Source organism: Spea bombifrons, chromosome 4, assembly GCF_027358695.1.
Source record: "Spea bombifrons isolate aSpeBom1 chromosome 4, aSpeBom1.2.pri, whole genome shotgun sequence".
Lineage (NCBI taxonomy): Eukaryota > Metazoa > Chordata > Amphibia > Anura > Pelobatidae > Spea > Spea bombifrons.
The window spans coordinates 106,045,720-106,066,286 of record NC_071090.1 but is presented as its reverse complement, the minus strand read 5'-3'; the positions used below and the strand labels follow the sequence as shown (position 1 = coordinate 106,066,286).

At 45.4% G+C, this 20,567-nt stretch overlaps 2 protein-coding genes across 2 annotated transcripts in view; one reads left to right on the top strand and one right to left on the bottom strand.

Moving 5' to 3' along the window:
- The window catches only part of WDR83OS (WD repeat domain 83 opposite strand), a 123,356-nt gene that overhangs the window by 16,470 nt on the left and 86,319 nt on the right, over positions 1 to 20,567 (bottom strand). The window lies entirely within an intron of this gene.
- The window catches only part of CACNA1A (calcium voltage-gated channel subunit alpha1 A), a 74,914-nt gene that overhangs the window by 44,865 nt on the left and 9,482 nt on the right, over positions 1 to 20,567 (top strand). The window contains exons 29-38 of the mRNA XM_053464950.1: positions 1,925 to 2,035; positions 2,261 to 2,344; positions 6,593 to 6,709; positions 8,339 to 8,404; positions 8,693 to 8,793; positions 9,106 to 9,256; positions 9,702 to 9,829; positions 15,594 to 15,690; positions 19,554 to 19,659; positions 20,311 to 20,418. Of these exons, the coding sequence (XP_053320925.1) occupies positions 1,925 to 2,035; positions 2,261 to 2,344; positions 6,593 to 6,709; positions 8,339 to 8,404; positions 8,693 to 8,793; positions 9,106 to 9,256; positions 9,702 to 9,829; positions 15,594 to 15,690; positions 19,554 to 19,659; positions 20,311 to 20,418 (1,069 nt within the window). The remainder of the gene's footprint in view (positions 1 to 1,924; positions 2,036 to 2,260; positions 2,345 to 6,592; positions 6,710 to 8,338; positions 8,405 to 8,692; positions 8,794 to 9,105; positions 9,257 to 9,701; positions 9,830 to 15,593; positions 15,691 to 19,553; positions 19,660 to 20,310; positions 20,419 to 20,567) is intronic.

The following is a 20,567-nucleotide window of genomic DNA, read 5'->3' as shown; positions in this document are numbered from 1 at the left end:
TTGGGATGGGTTATATGGAGTTATAGGAGTTATTGGGATGGGTTATATGGAGTTATAGGAGTAGTTGTTGGGATGGGTTATATGGAGTTATAGGAGAAGTTATTGGGATGGGTTATATGGAGTTATAGGAGTAGTTATTGGGATGGGTTATATGGAGTTAGAAGTTATTGGGATGGGTTATATGGGTTATAGGAGTAGTTATTGGGATGGGTTATATGGGGTTATAGGAGGGGTTATTGGGATGGGTTATATGGAGTTATAGGAGTAGTTATTGGGATGGGTTATATGGAGTTATAGGAGTAGTTATTGGGATGGGTTATATGGAGTTATAGGAGTAGTTATTGGGATGGGTTATATGGGTTATAGGAGTAGTTATTGGGATGGGTTATATGGGTTATAGGAGTAGTTGTTGGGATGGGTTATATGGAGTTATAGTAGTAGTTATTGGGATGGGTTATATGGAGTTATAGGAGTAGTTATTGGGATGGGTTATATGGAGTTATAGGAGTAGTTATTGGGATTGGTTATATGGAGTTATAGGAGGAGTTATTGGGATGGGTTATATGGAGTTATAGGAGAAGTTGTTGGGATGGGTTATATGGAGTTATAGGAGTAGTTGTTGGGCTGGGTTATATGGAGTTATAGTAGTAGTTATTGGGATGGGTTATATGGAGTTATAGGAGTAGTTATTGGGATGGGTTATATGGAGTTATAGGAGGGGTTATTGGGATGGGTTATATGGAGTTATAGGAGGGGTTATTGGGATGGGTTATATGGAGTTATAGGAGTTATTGGGATGGGTTATATGGAGTTATAGGAGTAGTTATTGGGATGGGTTATATGGAGTTATAGGAGTAGTTATTGGGATGGGTTATATGGAGTTAGAAGTTATTGGGATGGGTTATATGGAGTTATAGGAGTAGTTATTGGGATGGGTTATATGGAGTTATAGGAGTAGTTATTGGGATGGGTTATATGGAGTTATAGGAGTAGTTATTGGGATGGGTTATATGGAGTTATAGGAGTAGTTATTGGGATCGGTTATATGGAGTTAGAAGTTATTGGGATGGGTTATATGGAGTTAGAAGTTATTGGGATGGGTTATATGGAGTTATAGGAGTAGTTATTGGGATGGGTTATATGGGTTATAGGAATAGTTATTGGGATGGGTTATATGGAGTTATAGGAGTAGTTATTGGGATGGGTTATATGGAGTTATAGGAGTAGTTATTGGGATGGGTTATATGGAGTTATAGGATAAGTTATTGGGATGGGTTATATGGAGTTATAGGAGTAGTTATTGGGATGGGTTATATGGAGTTATAGGAGTAGTTATTGGGATGGGTTATATGGGTTATAGGAGTAGTTATTGGGATGGGTTATATGGAGTTATAGGAGTAGTTATTGGGATGGGTTATATGGAGTTATAGGAGAAGTTATTGGGATGGGTTATATGGAGTTATAGGAGTAGTTATTGGGATTGGTTATATGGGGTTATAGGAGTAGTTATTGGGATGGGTTATATGGAGTTATAGGAGAAGTTATTGGGATGGGTTATATGGAGTTAGAAGTTGTTAGGATGGGTTATATGGAGTTATAGTAGAAGTTATTGGGATGGGTTATATGGAGTTATAGGAGTAGTTATTGGGATGGGTTATATGGAGTTATAGGAGTAGTAGTTATGGGATGGGTTATATGGAGTTATAGGAGTAGTTATTGGGATGGGTTATATGGAGTAAGGGGCTTATAGGGAGGATATTGTGGAGGAAGGGGGTTATAGGGAGGATTTTATGGAGTAAGGGGGGTTATGTGGAGTAATAACATTTGATGACATATTGTATATGAAAAGATAAAAGCTAGTGCCTGTGGATAGACCCATAGCAGACAATGTTAGGATGCTGACATACTTGATTCTTTCTTCTAGTTTCATGGATCTTCTAATACATATGATCAAGTGCTGAAAACATTTAACGTCGTCTTCACCTCCCTCTTCTCTCTTGAGTGTCTGCTTAAGATCATGGCTTTCGGGGCCCTGGTGAGTCTGCCCCAAGCTGCTTTCTGTCCCTTACCTTTCTTCCACGCAGTATTAGTTTGGAGACGCTTTGTCTATTAAATTAAAAGGCCTTACAGGTTCCACCAGCATAGGGGTGCCTGACGGCGCCCATGTGTACTTCCCTAGAGTCTCAGGGCACTGAGCACTTTGTGTACAGCTCTTGCAGTGCGTGTAGTTTGTGTTTAACGTGTGGATCATCTCTCTTAGAATTATTTCCGGGATGCCTGGAATATCTTTGACTTTGTGACGGTTCTCGGGAGCATCACAGATATTGTGGTGACGGAGTTCTGGGTAAGTGCTGAGTTGTTTTGGGTAACATTTCTGCAGAGCGGTTAGTTGAAGAGAATGCGGTATCCCGCGCAGAGAGTATACTGCACCCAGCTGTGTGCATGGTTCTTGCGTGTAGGAAAAGGCATCTTCTCGTTGGTGCAATCACTGGATGGGTTAGAGGGTGAGGCGGATAGGCTTTTTGGTACTTTCTATAAGTGGCAGTAAATTGCCCTAAGGGTTCCTGTATAGATAAGCTGTAATGCAGTAGGAGCATGTAAGGGATATATACTGTACATGGTGCAGTTCTCTGCAGTGTGTGTTGCGCGTGATGCGGGTCTCTGCAGTGTGTGTTGCGGGTGATGCGGGTCTCTGCAGTGTGTGTTGCGGGTGATGCGGGTCTCTGCAGTGTGTGTTGCTGGTGATGCGGGTCTCTGCAGTGTGTGTTGCGGGTGATGCGGGTCTCTGCAGTGTGTGTTGCGGGTGATGCGGGTCTCTGCAGTATGTGATGCTGGTCTCTGCAGTATGTGTTGCGGGTGATGAATTCATTAATTGTCATACGCATTCACACAATTCATCCACACATTTATTCATTCATTCTCATACGCATTCACACTACCCTGTCTCCCCATCTTATCTGCCCCTTCTCACTATGTTCCCCCTTTTCACTATGTACCCCCTTCCCCACTTCTCAATATGTACCCCCTCTCACTATCTAACCCCCTCCCTCACCCTACTTACCTTGTTGCCAGAGCAAGCAGCAACTGCGACCGGGCCCGCGGCAGGGCCGGATTGACTTAGGGGCTGATGGAGCTGCAGCTCCAGACCCCTACCTTAAAATAGACCCAGTCAGGACGGCCGCATTAACGCAGGGCCCCTTTAGCCCGTCGCAACTGCGACCGGGTCCGCCACTCTAAGGGGCCGGGAAGCCCCCACCAGGGCCGGCTTTAGGGGTCTGTGGCCGCACAGGGCTTAAATTAAAACATCGGGGTTTTTTTTTTACTTTATTTAACATCCTCCATGTTAAATAAAGTTAACAAAAACTTTATTTAACATGGAGGATGTTAAAGTAAAAAAAAAAACAACAAAAAACCCCCCGATGTTTTAATTTAAACCCTGTGCGGCCGCACACCCGTAAGGCCGGCCCTGGTGGGGGCTTCCCGGCCCCTTAGAGTGGCGGACCCAGTCGCAGTTGCGGCGGGCTTAAGGGGCAGGTGCCCTTATGCCCTGCATTAATGCCGCCGTAGAGGCCGCATAGGCCCAGTCAGTTCGGTCCTGACTGGGCCTATTTTAAGGTAGGGGCCTGGAGCTGCAGCTCCATCAGCCCCTAAGTCAATCCGGCCCTGCGGCGGCCCGGCCCACCGGGCAAATGCCTGGTGTGCCCGATGGCCAGTCCGGGCCTGGTTGCAGGTGTTGTGGATGATGCAGTATGTGTTGCGGATGATGCGGGTCTCTGCGGTGTGTGTTGCAGACGATGCGGTCTCTGCGGTGTGTGCTGCGGGTGATGCGGGTCTCTGCAGTGTGTGTTGCGGGTGATGCGGGTCTCTGCAGTGTGCGTTGCGGGTCTCTGCAGTGTGTGTTGCGGGCGATGCGGGTCTCTGCAGTGTGTGTTGCGGGTGATGCGGGTCTCTGCAGTGTGTGTTGCGGGTGATGCGGGTCTCTGCAGTGTGTGTGTTGCGGGTGATGTGGGTCTCTGCAGTGTGTGTTGCGGGTGATGCGGGTCTCTGCAGTATGTGATGCGGGTCTCTGCAGTATGTGTTGCGGGTGATGTGGGTCTCTGCAGTGTGTGATGCGGGTCTCTGCAGTATGTGTTGCGGGTGATGTGGGTCTCTGCAGTGGGTGTTGCGGGCGATGCGGCTCCACAGAACTCCCTCTCCCTTATAATGATCAGTGTATTTCTGTCTTGTCTTTTTCATGTCTCTCTCTATCCCTCTGATATTATGGCCCCCGGCAAAAAAATAATTCATCCAATCAAAATGCACTATGAATCTCATGTGTCCATCCATGAAACCGGTCTGTGTCTTCATGCCAACTACACCCCACCTCCCCCCTTACCCCAAAACACCCCCTAACCCCCCCACCAATCCTCCGCACCAATTCCTGCTGCAAACTCCTCCATCTACAACTGCATCGCAGAGCACGGTTGGTTTGTAATTTATGACCTAATGCATAGACATTACCTGCTGCATGTGAAAAGCTTCACGATCCGCTTCCGGCCCCCCTGCCCCCCAAACAAACTGACACCTCTCTGCTACACCAGCAGATGCCCCCATCTGCTAACCCCCTAACTCATACCGGCAAAGCACCCCCGCCAACCCTTCCTTACCTCTCTACCCGGTATAGTATTCTCAGAGCCTAATCCTCAGGAGAATAGACTTCCCCGTTGTACAGCGCCGTGGAATATGACGGTGCTATATAGAGCAATAACTAATAATAATATCATGGTTTCTGCCTTTACGATTACTTTTCTCCATTCCTTCCTGATGACCGGCCTTTTCACGCACAGAAACCTTTTAGATTCTTAAAAACAAGGAAGACGTTATGTGCCCATAACTAAGTTTATTGTTATGAGCAAAGCACACGTCTAGAACGTCATTAATGTCCAAAGAGAACGTCTACTGGTTTCATCAACCGGGTCAGGACTATTTCCGGTCAACCTGGTTCTAAAAACGTGCCAAAAGCCCCATGAGATGGCTGGATTGTCCGATGCTTTGAGCAGGACCCTCGTTGGCTTTTGCCGCGATGGACTACTTTACTTTATAGTCCCCGATAAATCCATAAGTTTCATTATTAAATAATAGGAACAATGGGAAGGGCTCCTGCGGGAATTCACCATTCGGAGAGAAGGTTCCCTATGGCTGGCAGCGCTGGGCGCTCCGTTGCCCCCTCTGTTTATATTATCTCAAACCTTCTCTTGACACACTTGACTCTCCTAAGCCAGATCCCCGTTTCTTCTGGATCCTGATCGATGCGCCGGTTTAATATGTATATATATATATGTGTTATTACATATTATACCTCCAGTTCTCTCTGCCCTACATTCATACATCCCTCCCCGTCCCACTTTCCGGTGCCAGGTGGCCGCTACGCTGCACGTCCGCATCTCTCCTCGCTGCATTGTAGTCTTTCCTCGTTTTCTGCATGCTGCACCGTCCCAGCCAAATCGCAGGCAGCTTCTGGGGTCCGAACTATAGCTGGGGTTGGATACGCCAGGTGACCACGGGCCAATATAGGAGTTAACTCCGACAGAGGGGCGCCATGGCCACGCTACAGCTTAAAGTCAACATTTAACGGGTCAGGGTTAAAGTAATAATACATAACGTATTACCCCGGAACTCTGAACGCTCCATCCATCTTGGCTTAACGTTCTATGAGGTCAGCGACACGGATCCCGTCACTAGAGGACGCTGCGACCTGATGGCAGTCACATGTTGAATGGGTTAAAGGGCCGGTCACATCAACAAGCGCGGGTACCTAATGATAATGGTTAATTATTCACCCGTGTATTCCGTGACCCCAGAAGCACCTGCCGTTTTGGACTTACATACAACGGATCCCTGGTTACGAGAGAGGGGGAGCTAAAAAGGCTCGTAGGATTTGAGAGTCTCCCGCGTTAGGGAAAGCCGGCTCGGACGTAACAGACAATGTATTCTTGGGATCCGTTCCATGTCGACTAAACGTGGTGCGCACCTCCCCGGTACACCGGTAGCCTGCAAAGTAAGGAGTCGGTGTAGGGGGTGAGCGGTGGATCCACTCTCTGCATGCGCCACACACTCAGTACAACTCGTGGCTGCTTGTTTCCGAATACAGTGCATTTGGTTTGATTCTTGTCTCTCAAATGAGTAAAATAAATCATAATTCAAACTTTAGCCGGGGAAGAAGGTGGCAAGAGGTACTTCCTGCGTCCTCCTCACTTTGCGTTTGCACCCGTCCGCCCAAGGAAACAAAATAAAGTCAGCGTTAAAACTAAAACCGACGGAAACGGAAAAAAATAAATAAAATTATTACCTGTTTTTTTTTTCCCATTTTTGGGGGGTAGATTAAAAGCACATTCCTCGTTGTACCTGACCTTTGTCCACCCCCAGTTAGGATAATGTTGGGACGTGGGGTGTTGAGGAGAATATCCAAAGATACATTTTTATATAAATATTGTTACTTTTATTAATAATAATTTTATTTATTTATTTCCATGTCAGATAATTGAGCTTCTGATATTATTTTTTTGTTATTTCTCTCATCTTCTCTCCGCTTTGTTTTTCTCTCTCTCTGTAGGACAACTTCATCAACCTTGGTTTTCTGCGTCTATTCCGAGCCGCCCGTCTCATTAAGCTCTTGCGGCAGGGCTATACCATCCGCATCCTGCTGTGGACCTTCGTCCAGTCGTTCAAGGTCAGAAGCTTTTGTACAATGACGTTACTGGGGGTTAATTGTATCGATGCGTCGGACATATTTGGTATCACTTCACACTTACTCAGGGTTTATCCTGCCCTCTTGAGTGGCGGCAAATGTTTTTATCTTGTGCGTTGTGTTGTGATCGAGTGCCTGTGGATGCTGAGGTATCACTGAGCGTGAATCCTGTTTCTTGGTCGCGTTGGGACCTCTTCTTGAGTATTTTCTGTGTTTGTGGGACATATTGCTGGATTTCATTGAATTCTAAGATATCTTTGTATATTGTATGGTGACGGAGAGGATATGCTAATTTTCCACACTTTTTCAAGAGGCGTATGGATGTATTTGGTCCGCTAGGAAGTTACAGACTTTTAGCTCTTGTTGGCTGTCCGCCGTCTCTCTTGATTTTGGAGGCTCTGCTTGGTCTTGCCGTATCCTCATTCATAGTTTCACCTTGGCACATGGTGGACTCTTTTGTACCCAACAAATACATCAGCTAACGGAATCTCTATAGAACCTTCTCAGAAGGATTTACACATAGACTTTATGTGTTTGATCCAATCCAATACAACAGCAATCAGTTTGCACAGAAAGTATTTAACCAATGCCTCCTTTGACATCAAAAGTTGTAAGACAAATAAAGGTCCCACAGGATGAAATGCCTATTGCAGGAGATAACGGCTTTGGGTATTGGTATGCCAGCTGGGGCTGGGGGCATTGGGCATTAGAGGCATCCCCCATTTGGTAGGGTCTGGCACCAGGGGCTTTGGGTGTATTTTGTTTGGGCAAGTCTGGGTGGACCGGCAGCCCTACTGACATCATCATCTGTCGGGAGGAAGCAGAGACAGAGATAAGGGCAGGAGAGGATAGGAGAGACATGGGGTTGGAAGGGCAGAAAATGAGGGAGTGGAAGAAGGGGAAGAAGGGCAAGAAGTCCTTCTTGTGGCCGTCCATGCACCAGAAGCATTCTGGCTCAGCAGAGAACGTCGTGGTGTCCATGTCATCCTGGTGATCTGGGCTCACCCCTAGGTTGTGCCTCGCTACTTTCTTTGCTGGTTAAGGGCCTGGGTGGTAATTTTTCTCTGTGTCGGAATCAAGTATCTAAACATGAATTGCTCATTCTTCATACATTCCATATCTTCTCTCTGTTTCCTGTGCAGTTGCCGTTCTGTTGCAAATACCACAATAGGCATTTTTGGATATTTTTTCGTTAAAGATGCATCACTAATGTTGTGTATTTAGTAACGATGATGATGATGATTTCGTAGATCTGTTCACTGTTGGTAAATGTTGTGTTTGTTGACTTTGCGTGGATCGTGTGGGTCTGATGGACCTCTGTGGACGTTAAGTGTTTGCTGGGACCCTGAGGATGTTGTGGTTCTGATGACGAATGTTTGGCGGCTTTGTCAGTTATAAGGTATGGAGCGATATTTCTGGATCCTGAAACGAACACCTAGTATCGAGGATTTGCCGGATCGGAGTGCCTGTGATATCTCCGCGAGTGGGGAGCGTTTCTTCATTCCGCGTGGGTGTGGGGTGTGTATGGACGGTGTTTGGATCGCGTGGACGCTGAGTGTTTTTGGATCTGAAGCGTGCCGTTTCTTACCTCCCTACTCTCTCCCCTCACAGGCTCTACCCTACGTCTGCCTCCTGATCGCAATGCTCTTCTTTATTTATGCCATCATCGGCATGCAGGTCCGTGATAGAATCCGATTGTGTGCATATATGCAGTTCATCTTTTGTATATTCATATATGTACCTGTGCGTCTGTTTACGTGTCCCTGTGTGTGTGTGTGTGTGTGTGTAGATTCCCATTCCAGTCCATGACTTGTCTGTGTGTTCATATCATGAGCATCGGCAATACATAGGGCCCTATGGGAATAGATTTAGGTACCTATGTGTGCACGTGTCTCTCCGATGTGTTTAATGTCTCTGTTTGCCATTATTTTTTGCTCCCCGCTACACTCACGAATCTATTTCCAGGTGTTCGGTAACATTGCCTTGGATGAAGAAGACGAAGACACGGCCATAACTGAGCACAATAACTTTCGCACGTTTTTCCAAGCCCTCATGCTTCTGTTCCGGTAAGAGTACCGCTGGAATTCCTTCACGCCTCAAACGTCCGGCTCCATACCTCATAAGCCAAGGGCAAAAATCCAAGCCATAACTTCTTATTTGGGGAAAAGAATACAGAAAGTGGTGGTGGATATCTGGATAGCCTTCCAGTAGAAGTGGTATCAGTAGTATAGTGGAATAGAACTCCTGGAAATAATGAAACCAGATGAGACGATCCAATGGGATATGATTAAATCACAAATCACTCACCAGTGGAAGATGTGTAGATCCGATCGGTTCTTATGCGCCATTTCATTGTATCTTTCTATGTCTCCCTACAGAAGCGCCACGGGGGAAGCATGGCATGACATAATGCTGTCCTGTTTGGGCGGGAAGGCCTGTGACAAGGGGTCTGGTATAAAGGAGAAGGAATGTGGCAGCGAATTTGCTTATTTCTACTTTGTGTCCTTCATTTTCCTCTGCTCCTTCCTGGTAAGTGAAAGAAAGAGAGCAGGGTGACTGCGCGTAAGCCGCTAAAGAAGAGGAGAGATAAAGAATGGAAAGGGGAAAAGGAAAAAAAAGGAAATACAGATATGGGGAGGAGGAGGTTAGGGTGAAGATGTGAGAAATCATCACCCTAACCTCGTGGGAGAGGGAACGGTGTGCTTGGGAAGTGGAAGGAAGACTTCGTGATAATGTGACCCCCAGAAGAAGGAGTGGAAAGTGAGAATATATGAGAGGAGGAGAGGAGACATGTAGAGCAGAATGAAGAACGAATGAGTGAAGATGACCGAGGAGAGGGCGATAACGAGCTGAGAGCAATGGGTGGAGGTAGAAGCTATACTCGATGTTGGCAGTGTGTAGATGTGACAATAAAGAAGGATTGCGTTCTGTGTGTGTTTGTGGTACAGGAGTTATAGTCCTTCTTTCCCTGCAGATGCTGAACTTGTTTGTTGCCGTCATTATGGATAACTTCGAGTATCTCACCCGAGACTCCTCCATATTGGGACCTCATCACCTGGATGAATATGTGCGAGTGTGGGCAGAGTATGATCCGGCTGCTTGGTGAGTCACACTGTCTGTCACACAAATCACAGGAAGGGGAAAAGGACCGTCAAATCGTATCATAGGTAATGGCCATTCGCCAAGCGAGTAGTTGGGATCAGCCAATGGCAGAGTAGGCAGGGAATTTGCAAATAACGATCAGTAGCCCCAGGAGATGACAAGTGGATCATGGTGGAAGTCATAAGGGGTAACGATCAGCCAAATCATTAAAAGAGAACGGAACGCCTGTGCTTTCACCGATTCGTAAACACGTGCAAGGAAGGGAGGAAAATGTGACCGGTCCAGCGAAGACAAGGAACGAAAAATAATGGGAAGAGTCACAATGGAAAATGTGGGATGTGAAGATCGGATAATCAGCAATGGAGCGGTTGATTCAAAGAAATTAACCAAGACAGAGGAAAGATAGTTGGCAGACATTCATCCAGCCAAGGTGGCAGAGATAATATACCAAACACCAGCCAGAGAACATGGATCCAGTTCAGCCAGTCACACAGCCAATGAACTGGATGGTAGTGAAGGAAGCCAAGATCTAATATACAGCAAAATGTAGCTGTACGTTGGTTGGTCATTGTTACTGAATCTTGTGAAAAATTAATATCCCAAAGCTTACATTTCAGACATAAGAAAATGCCATCAATGTGTTTCACTGAAATAACACCGGAAATGAGTATTTTACACACCGTAATGAACATGCCTATTAACAACATTAACTAATTATCATTCTGTAGCCATAACAGGGATAGGCATATTGCTATTGTGACTCTAAGACTAGACTAAGGAATAATTAAGCTCTGAGTCTTTACAGCAGGTAAAGCAGGCAGACTAGACGGCCGAATGGGTCTGATCTGCCGTCACCTTCTATTTTTCCATAATTCCATGTTTCTAGTTAAAAATATGTATCTCTATATGATGAACGTGCTGCTAACAATGGCGTAAATATCTGTTCCCTAGCGCTTGAGTTAAAGGTCAGGTCCCGTTATTTTAAATGCCGTACAGAAACTTCCTACTAACTAAAACACTTTACAAAACTGAATAACCCTGATTTCCCCCCCTAGATTTCTAATACCGAATAATTGTTTTACCCAATATATAAAATACCCAGCCAATAACAAGTGTTTGAAAGAGCTACCGTCATCCTGTTACCATATTGTGGTCCGCAGTTATAAGACCCTCCAATGGTTTTTTACCCGCAGCCACCCAACTTTCAAGGGCTTCTTTGGTTTGTTAAAGAAATAGGGATGGCCTGTCTGTTTCTAACAGCCTCGGCCACCATTTTTTTTAAATTATTATTATTAATGAGAACCCCTACATATGTAAAGAGACGTTCTTTCTAAAGTCGATCCTTTCTTTGCTTGCTCTATGGCATTTTTGTAGAATATTTTAGCGAGAGCGTAGTGTTCTTGGAGCAATGTGTTCCGGATTGGTTTGGGGTGAAGTTTCACTCGAACATTAGAAATGGTTATTGGCCCCGGGCGGCCAACAAAACCACTTGTTCCCTACGTTCAGACACTCATAATGCCCTGCTGTCTCCAAAAAAACACCAACCATACATTATTTATTCTCCCCAAAGATCTGAGCCAGTAACCCGTCCACGTCAACCCCACATCTCCACTTCCGAATCCTTTCCATCTCCTGTCTTCTGCTTATGGTTTCCTACTCTATCTCTCCAAGACAACCATCACCTGTTTATACGTTCAAAAGTGGTGAAGGACGGAATCCTTATTTTAGAACTTCAGATCTGGGTGGAACATCCTTACAAAAGCCCCAAACCTGTCCTTGTCATCTCCAGATAAACCCACCATGTCCCCTTTTCAAACATTCAGGCTACACCAGACCATTTTACAGGCTCCCGGAATCTATCCTTCTCTACAAACAAATTGGAGCTATTTTGTTTTTATATATTTCAAGGATTTTGGCCAATTATCCATATTTAATATGACACCAAAATCGTGCTCCGGGAGCTCTCCTCGTCGTGTTCAATCTGAGTTTGGGGTGATAGGGTGCTTGTAGTTACCTTTAACCATTGTATCGATGCGTTTACCTTGTTTTATACCTCTGTGTATGATCTATGTTTGTTAATGAAATTGTATTTATCCATCAGTGTCTATAGCCACACATGGCCTAGCTTCAGCCCCATTTTTTTCTGGGACACATCCCGGCAAGACTCTTATTCCTTTTTTTTTTATTATTATTAATGAATATGATAATATACAAATACAGCATTCCAAAGATAGGGAACGGGAAAATATTTTTTTTTTAAACTTTAATAGTTTTTAATACTATAATAGTTATATTTGTGAAAGAATACTACAGTATCATCAGTTTTTTTTCTTAAAAAAATGTAAAAAATGTCCCATGAATTAAAAATATTAACCGTATATCCTTTCATTTACATATTTACTATATATGTGCAATTATTATGCTTCATATTCAGATCTATTAAATGATTAAATTGAATCCATTAGCCAAGGTTTTGTACCTCTTTATAAATATTTCATCTTATATTTATTGCTATTTAAATATCCCTTTTTGTAATTGAATATATTTTAAGTCATGATTATAAGGACAAGGACCACGCAAGTTTTGAGGGCTTACAACAAGTAGAAAAATTAGCTAAGAAGCCAAACATTTCTCCAAATTCAAAAACGTCCATGGAAACTTTCACGTGGAAAAACATTCCATAGGGAGCCGTGAAAACACCCTTTTCTTAAGAGTTTTAGAATGTCGTGGTACTCTTGGTACTCTTGCTTGGTACTCTTGCTTGGTACTCTTGGTACTCTTGCTTGGTACTCTTGGTACTCTTGCTTGGTACTCTTGGTACTCTTGCTTGGTACTCTTCATGTTCCTCCACGGAAAAAACACCAAAGGAGAACCCAGCTTTTATTAACCCTATATCTTCCCTGTCTCCTATTTCTATGTATGATATGTTAACCCGTGTATTACCTGTATAACTTCTCTCTGTGTATATCCCTCAGCTGTTTTTACGTGTAGACTCCAGTTAATATTGTCCTGCTGAAGTTCCGGCAAGATGTTTTTGTTTCCTCTATGTATATATTTTAACGGCTGCTGGTGAATGAAAGAGGTCTGTTCACTAAGCTCCGTCTCTCAGCCCCTGAGTTTAGTATCTAAAACTCGAGGGACTTTGACTGACGTTGGCGCTGAGAACTCTACCAAGTCATGATACCAAGAGTTGCAGTCGAGGTGACTTTAGTGAGCAACCAAGTTCTCCGGTTGGAGTTTAGTGAATAGACCTTGAAGGTGTTTTATTTTTTTTGTATTGCTATTACGATGTGATTATGTATATTTATGTTTATCCATTAGGACAAACTTCCAAAACTGGTTAATGTGAACATTATTAGCTGAGTAGCTATGATCAAAAAGCGTCAAATTAGCACTTTGGGGTTTAGTTGGATCATGTGAACCTCTATCAGCGGAAGCCAATAAGTATTTAAAGAGTTACATTATATGGTCCCACATCTGTGCTCCCGTTTTCCTCATCTTCTCTCCATATCTCCACCTGTTGCCTACCCCCCCTCCTATCTCCAACCAACTAGGCCACAACCAACACATTGTGGGGTTTATTCAGTGCTCCCTTTCCTGCCAATGAGCTCCTGAGCTGGCATTTGCCGACTTGGGAACAGCTCTGGAAGAGTTCATCCCATCCAGTTCAAAATCGGCCATGTCTTCTGAACCTGGTGGTATCTCTTGGGTTGTAGGAGTTCCATCAATGACATGCGCAGCCGGAGAAGTCCGCAGGAACTCGGCTGCAAAATGATGTAATACTTACAGTTTAGTGACGAGACTTAAGTGCGGATATCCATTCTCTGTCTCTCCCAGACACACAGCGGGATGTTGTACTTCATTCCGGCTCATCCAGCTGGTGGTAATATAACGAGGCATGTCCAAAGTGCTAATGTTGATGTTATGATTGATCAGAGACTGTTGACATAGCCAGGTTTGGGTGTCTATCCCTCTCTTGTTTATATTAATGTACAGTTCTAATTGTGTTTACACATTGTTTGACTTTTTCTATGTTCTTTGGGGTTCTAAACACTGCTGGGTACACTAACACCTAAGAGGCTAAGGGAAAAGGGAGGTTCACTCCCAACTAACCCCCCTTTGTTCTTATTTCAGCGGGCGCATTCATTATAAGGACATGTACAGTTTGTTACGGGTTATCTCCCCCCCGCTGGGGTTGGGGAAGAAATGCCCCCACAGGGTGGCTTGCAAGGTTTGGAAAACCATTAAAAAAAAACAAAAAACAAAAAAAAATGACAAACTTCCACAACCCTCTCCTATCCTCCCATCTGCCCCTTTCTTCCTTTCACCCCTAAATAATATTCCTTTCTCTCCCATCCTTCAAAAACAGCCCTTTACCCCTGCAAGAATCAGCGGAATGTGCGTTGCTTTCACCTACCTAATTCAATATATATATTCCATATATATATTTCTATACGAAGCTGTATTCAGCTGTGTACACATTGTGCATCCTCTCTCTTTGGCTTCCAGAGGGTTAATCACTCACCCTGTGGCAGCTAAAGGGTTCTAGTTCCCAGACGAAGCATGGGCTTGCTGGGTTTTGGGTGTTGGGTATGGACTGTTTTATTTTTGGGAGGGGGGGAGCCTGCTCTAAAGAAGGAAAGGATTGCTTGATGAAGGGGGGAGGGGTGCGGAGAAGTCTCGGGGGGGCTTCATTAACCATTTCCGGATATCCCTCCCCATTCCATAAACCTCGCCCTCACACACTCCTTTTTTACCACCACCACTGAAAACATTTTCCTCCTCGCTCTCCTTGAAATCCTAACGACCCACAGTGGCAGGACGGGGCATAGACTCACCTTTACCGGAGAGAGGCTGTGAAAGGAGACTCATCAATCATGGCTATGCGTAAATCCAGTATTGTTCGTTAGGAGGAGAGAACACTGGATGTTCCCGGGTCTCCTTCGCATCCCAGCATTCCATTGGGCTGTTGGAACATCTTCCCGTTAGGTTTCATGTCACAGCGGGAATCATGGAAGCCTCAGCCCATCCCTGCAATGGCTGGGTCAGGTGTGGGCACTCTATGGCCCCTTTGTGAATGTGACGAGGTGGACTTAGGCTTTTCTGTGTCACCGCCTCAGACAGTAACGTGATCTAATCTCTTTTCACTCCCTTTTATCTCCACGTTCTTAGTAAACCTCCCGCTGCCCATTCCTTTTTGTGTCCTGGGTTTTGCGCGCTCTCATGTATTTCTTCCTCTCATTTTTTCTTCCTCTTTCTTCCTATTCTACTCTGTTCTTATTTCGCTTTCCTATGATCTTCTTCCTTCTCTGCTCCTTTTCCTGCCGCCAACGCTCCGCTTCTTTCCATCTTTCTTCCATCTTTTGATACTTTTATGGTTTTGTGTTCCTTTTGCGCCTCTTCTCGCAACATTTCTTTCTTTTCTTTCTTTGAGGATCATCTTAATCTATTTTATTAATTACCGCCCTTATTTCATTCCATGGTTCATCAAATGCATATTATGGCCTTGGAACCCCATCTAATGCATCTCCAAAACACCTGCCTTGCCATGCGCTCTGTACCCGCCATTCTTTTCAACATTCTAATCCATGCAAACTGGGAATTCCTGCCCATTTTCGGCCTCTTCCCCATCGCTCCCATTGTCTCTTTTTACATATCCATCTGCGGTCATACTCAAAACTCATCTGCCTATTTACCTGCTTCCATCCCCTCTCATATCTCTACCGTTTCCGCTCCTCTGTGGCTCCTCTCTCTCTGTTCCCAGGGGTCGCATGAAATACACAGACTTGTATGAGATGCTCAGACTTATCTCGCCTCCCTTGGGTCTGGGGAAGAAATGCCCTGCTCGAGTTGCTTATAAGGTAGATCCCCACCACCACTTCCCATGACTCCCAACCCTTCCTAGTCCGTTCATCCCACCCTATAACCTACAAGAGAGAGAGGTAACTTAACCCTTCCGCTGCTAGGGGCATTGTTCTATTCTAGCAGCAGAGGGGGTTAAAATGTACCCCAGAGAGTTCCTTAATGCCAGGACCCATCTTGACTGGAAGCCTCTGGACAGCTCTTTGTCTTTTTTTTTTTATGTTATTTTTTGGATATCTTGACGTGGAGATGTGTTGTCAATGTGTGTGCGTGTATGACCTGTCTTGTACTTTGGGTGACAACAAAATGTCGTGGGGGGGAAACGGGGGGAGGCATTAGACGCAATGTGGCCAGCTAAATCATGAACACAACATCGTCAGCCTGCTTACTGATTTAGCCTTGCTTAGCTGTAGTGTTTCCCTAAAGCAGCACTAGATGCCATCACAAGTGAACTTCAGCCGCTACCACAAGGAAGTGACACGTAGCAGATAATGTACCGATTACCAAAGCACTCACAAAACAAAATATCCATATCCATGTTTTGGGGCCTTTTTTGTACAGATTTAGGGGTGGACTTTGGGACAGAGAAGAGTGTTGTCTTTGTCATGTCAGCATCGCGATTATTCCAGCAGACACGTGCTCAGGCGGTGGGTCACGCAATAAAATTCCTGTCCGTGTGCCGATTGTCACCGAATGCATCGATGCATATGGCTAGAAGTACTGAATATTAAGCCAGCTTGGTTCTTTAAACTAAAAAGCCAGGGGGCAACGATGCTATAGGGACATATATTCACTATCCGTTAGTAAAACCAGCACACAACTGACCAATGAAACCGGTTGCTCTCTTACAGAGTTGTTTTATATTGTTTATTATAATCACAAGTCACTTCTTCCCTGGTTAAAGACGATGTTAGTTGCTTGCAGATCGTGCTGCTGGTCTCTCGGGTCAAAGGACTTTGAGATCTACAGGTGGCTTTGTAGGTGGATCTGAGTTTTTGTGGGGCTTTCTCTAGCTCCGACAGAATCCCTGCCCCGCTTACTCCATGGTTTTTCCTGGTTTTTCCCAGTAGCCGGCAGTAGAGGTGAGACCTGGTAAGAGTATGGCCGGAACCGCTAGGCATTCCATTTAAGAAAAGTGGTGGCAGCTCCTATGGTACCTCATGGAGATGATGATGTTCTGATGGTCTCAATGGTGAATTGGGTTTGCAGAGAGTTCTCCAGGTATCCCTTCGTCTTCGGGGGTTCTTTATGTCTGATAGGTCTCGGTTATTGAGCCGGATGCTCAGGGGCTCTATTTGTTTGCTGGGTATGTGCGTGAAAGCCATAGGGTTATACAGCAACACCCGGAGCTTTCGGTTTATTTTTGATGGCAACGCCTGGTCTGAGCCTAGCTGGGTCTACCCGTGATATATTGTTTCAGACAGACGTGGGCTATAGCACCTTCTGAGCCCCCAAAAAATCCCCCCCCCGCATAAGATCTATGTTCTCGTAAGGAGTTAGGATGCTATGCAGCTCTCGGTCGTATGTTCGCCAGGTCTCCGGTGACAAGCCGTAATGCCGTAACGGACTAGACTAGGCGTTTAGGGCCCGCTCACCATACACAAGGTTGAGGAAAATGGGTGACTGCAGACAGAGGATTGTGTATTAGGTGGACCCCAGACTGCAAGGGACAGTTGCAATTTTTTAAGCTACCATATCATGTACAGATAGGCTGCCAATCTTTCCACATCCCTTTCTCTCTCACTCTGCCTCTGTGTATCGCTCCCTCTTCTCTCTCCACACTCACTATGGTAAGTGCACAGTGCATTAACAGAGTGATGCAGGTCTGCGTTGCAGTCCCTCCTGCCCCCTTCCTGCTTGAATCGTAACCTATGCGATAATAATGTTAATTATCCAGTGGGATCTGTACATATTAATGTGCTATTCTATGGTATCGTATGGTAACATTCCCAGTTACTGAGGGGTCCACTAATTGAACAATGATACTTACTACTGCCCTACCGATCACTGCTATATTACAGGACCCCTACCCCTATAACTGCCCTGTACCTATAACAGCTCTATTACATGCCCCCTACCCCTATAACTGCCCTGTACCTATAACAGCTATATTACATGCCCCCTACCCCTATAACTGCCCTGTACCTATAACAGCTCTATTACATGCCCCCTACCCCTATAACTGCCCTGTACCAATAACAGCTCTATTACATGCCCCCTACCCCTATAACTGCCCTGTACCAATAACAGCTCTATTACATGCCCCCTACCCCTGTAACTGCCCTGTACCAATAACAGCTCTGTTACACAGCCCTTCTCTCTATAACTGCCGTGTACCTAGCACTGATCTATAACAGGACCCCTGCCCCTATAACTACTATGTCCCCATCACTCCTCTATTACAGAGCCCTTCTCCCTACAACTACCCCATACCTATCACTGCTCTAGCACTTCTCCCTATAACTGCCCCGTACCCATCACTGCTCTACTACAGGGCCCTTCTCTCCATAACTACCCTGTAACCATCACTGCTCTATTACAGAGCCCTTCTCCATATAACTGCCCTGTACCCATCACTGCTCTATTACATGCCCCCCTACCCCTATAACTGCCCTGTACCTATCACTGCTCTATTACGTGCCCCCTACCCCTATAACTGCCCTGTACCTATCACTGCTCTATTACATGCCCCCTACCCCTATAACTGCCCCGTACCCATCACTGCTCTATTACATGCCCCCTACCCCTATAACTGCCCCGTACCCATCACTGCTCTATTACATGCCCCCTACCCCTATAACTGCCCCGTACCAATCACTGCTCTATTACACGCCCCCTATAACTGCCCCGTACCAATCACTGCTCTATTACACGCCCCCTACCCCATAACTGCCCCGTACCCATCACTGCTCTATTACAGAGCCCTTCTCCCTATAATTGCCCCGTACCTATCACTTATAAGGCCATTCGATCGCTCCTCGGTTACATGTTTCTCCCATTTCTGTGTCCTGTACCCTACCTCTGGTAACTCTCGTATGGTCAGGGAATCCGGTTAATTGCGTGGCGAAGGTCTCAGTTTTTTTTCTTGGGGTCTCATTGATCCTGCGTAACACCTCTGACTGACACGTTTCACAGCTTGGTTTGTCAATGTGTTTCTCTCTTTTTTTCCTCCCTCTCTCCCTTTCTCACCCTCCCCTTGTCTCACTCTCTCGCCCCCCTCCTCCCCTAGAAGCCCTCTCCCCCATGTGCTCCCCCCTCTGTAGGAGTTATAGTTCTACGAAGGGATTGCATGGGGGGACCCTGCACGTTGCATGGACCAGTTGTGCATGCCGCATGTATCGAGTTTGCTTGTTTTTAATGCCTGCTGATCTCGGCTTCAGTTCGGGTCGCCTCTTGCTAGTTTCAACCTCGTCACTGCCAGAGAGCTGTTTTATAGCTTGGGTGGAAGAAGCTATTTGTCTTCTTCTCACTCTGGCGTTGAAGGGGTAATGTCACTATCTTTCTTGTTATCATACAGAACTCTGAGGCTCTGGTCACTAAGGATGCTTAGAATGTTTTGCACTTGGAAGGCCGAGTACAAAGAAGTTAGTTCTACAGAGAAGACTTTGTACATTAGTATTTTACCCAAACGGGGTGACTGGGAAGATGCCTGGTAAAGGGTGACATCTGGGAAGAGTTGAAATAGAACTGTCCACTTCTGATACACTAGATAACTTTCTCAGAGTTTGGGTATTGCAGCTTTGTTTCCCTAGAGATGCCTAAAATTTGGAGCCTCTGAGTACTGGACCTGGGTTGGGATTAAAGGTTGGAGAGGTGCAGCTTGATGCGATGACCTGACGCCTTCTTCTCTGGGTTCCTACAGAGGCTGCTGAGAATGGACCTCCCTGTCGCTGATGATAACACGGTGCACTTCAACTCCACTCTTATGGCTCTTATCAGAACAGCGCTGGACATTAAGATTGCCAAAGGTCAGTGAGTGACGCACACAAAGTGCCTGAGACCTCTGACCATCCTCCCTGCTGTTCCTCTGTGTTTCGGCTCTAGCAGAACCTGTAGAACTTCTCCTACATTGGTGTCCCTCATGTGTGCCTTTTGTACTGACAAAGATAAAGTCATGCAGCTATTGTTCTGTTCTAAAGACTATTGAGTAGGGGTGTGAGATGAAGAGAGGTTTAATATGGGGCTGTGTTGGGTTTTGGAAGAGTAATGATGGGATAAGGCTCTGTGTAGGATTCTATAAAGAGTTTAAAGGACCCTGGTAAGTTTGAGGTTATTTATATGGCGCGTATAAGGCCAGAGGAGAAGATGTGCCGCATATTAGGAATACTGATGAAAAAAGATGGGGTGGTGACCTGTTTGGGGTTCTGTAGAAGTTTACTGGAACATTGATGAGCTTTGAGTCTGTGTGAGGCTCGGTTGTGGATCAGGTGAACACTCATGAGCTGGGATTCATTGAGAATCAGAGGGACACTGGCACTGCGAGGTTTGGAGTGAGAAGGGCCTCCGAGAAATACAGATGAGGTGGTGTTCGATATGATGCTTTATTCGAGTTCACACTCACTAATACCTATGGCTTTGTTTTGTTGTTGCTGATCTTCACCCTTTTCCGTGTGTTGCAGGTGGAGCTGATAAGCAGCAGATGGACAAAGAGCTCAGAAAGGAGATGATGGCCATTTGGCCGAACTTGTCCCAGAAAACTCTTGATCTGTTAGTTACTCCACATAAATGTGAGTGGGGAACGAGGGCACGAGGCAGCATTGAATGACCTTCATGTCACGTATCTGAAATCATTCTTATAGGTTACTGCTATTCAGGTATCACAGAGTAATCAATCGCCAGACAGTTAGAATTAAATTATCACAAATGTATGGTCCAG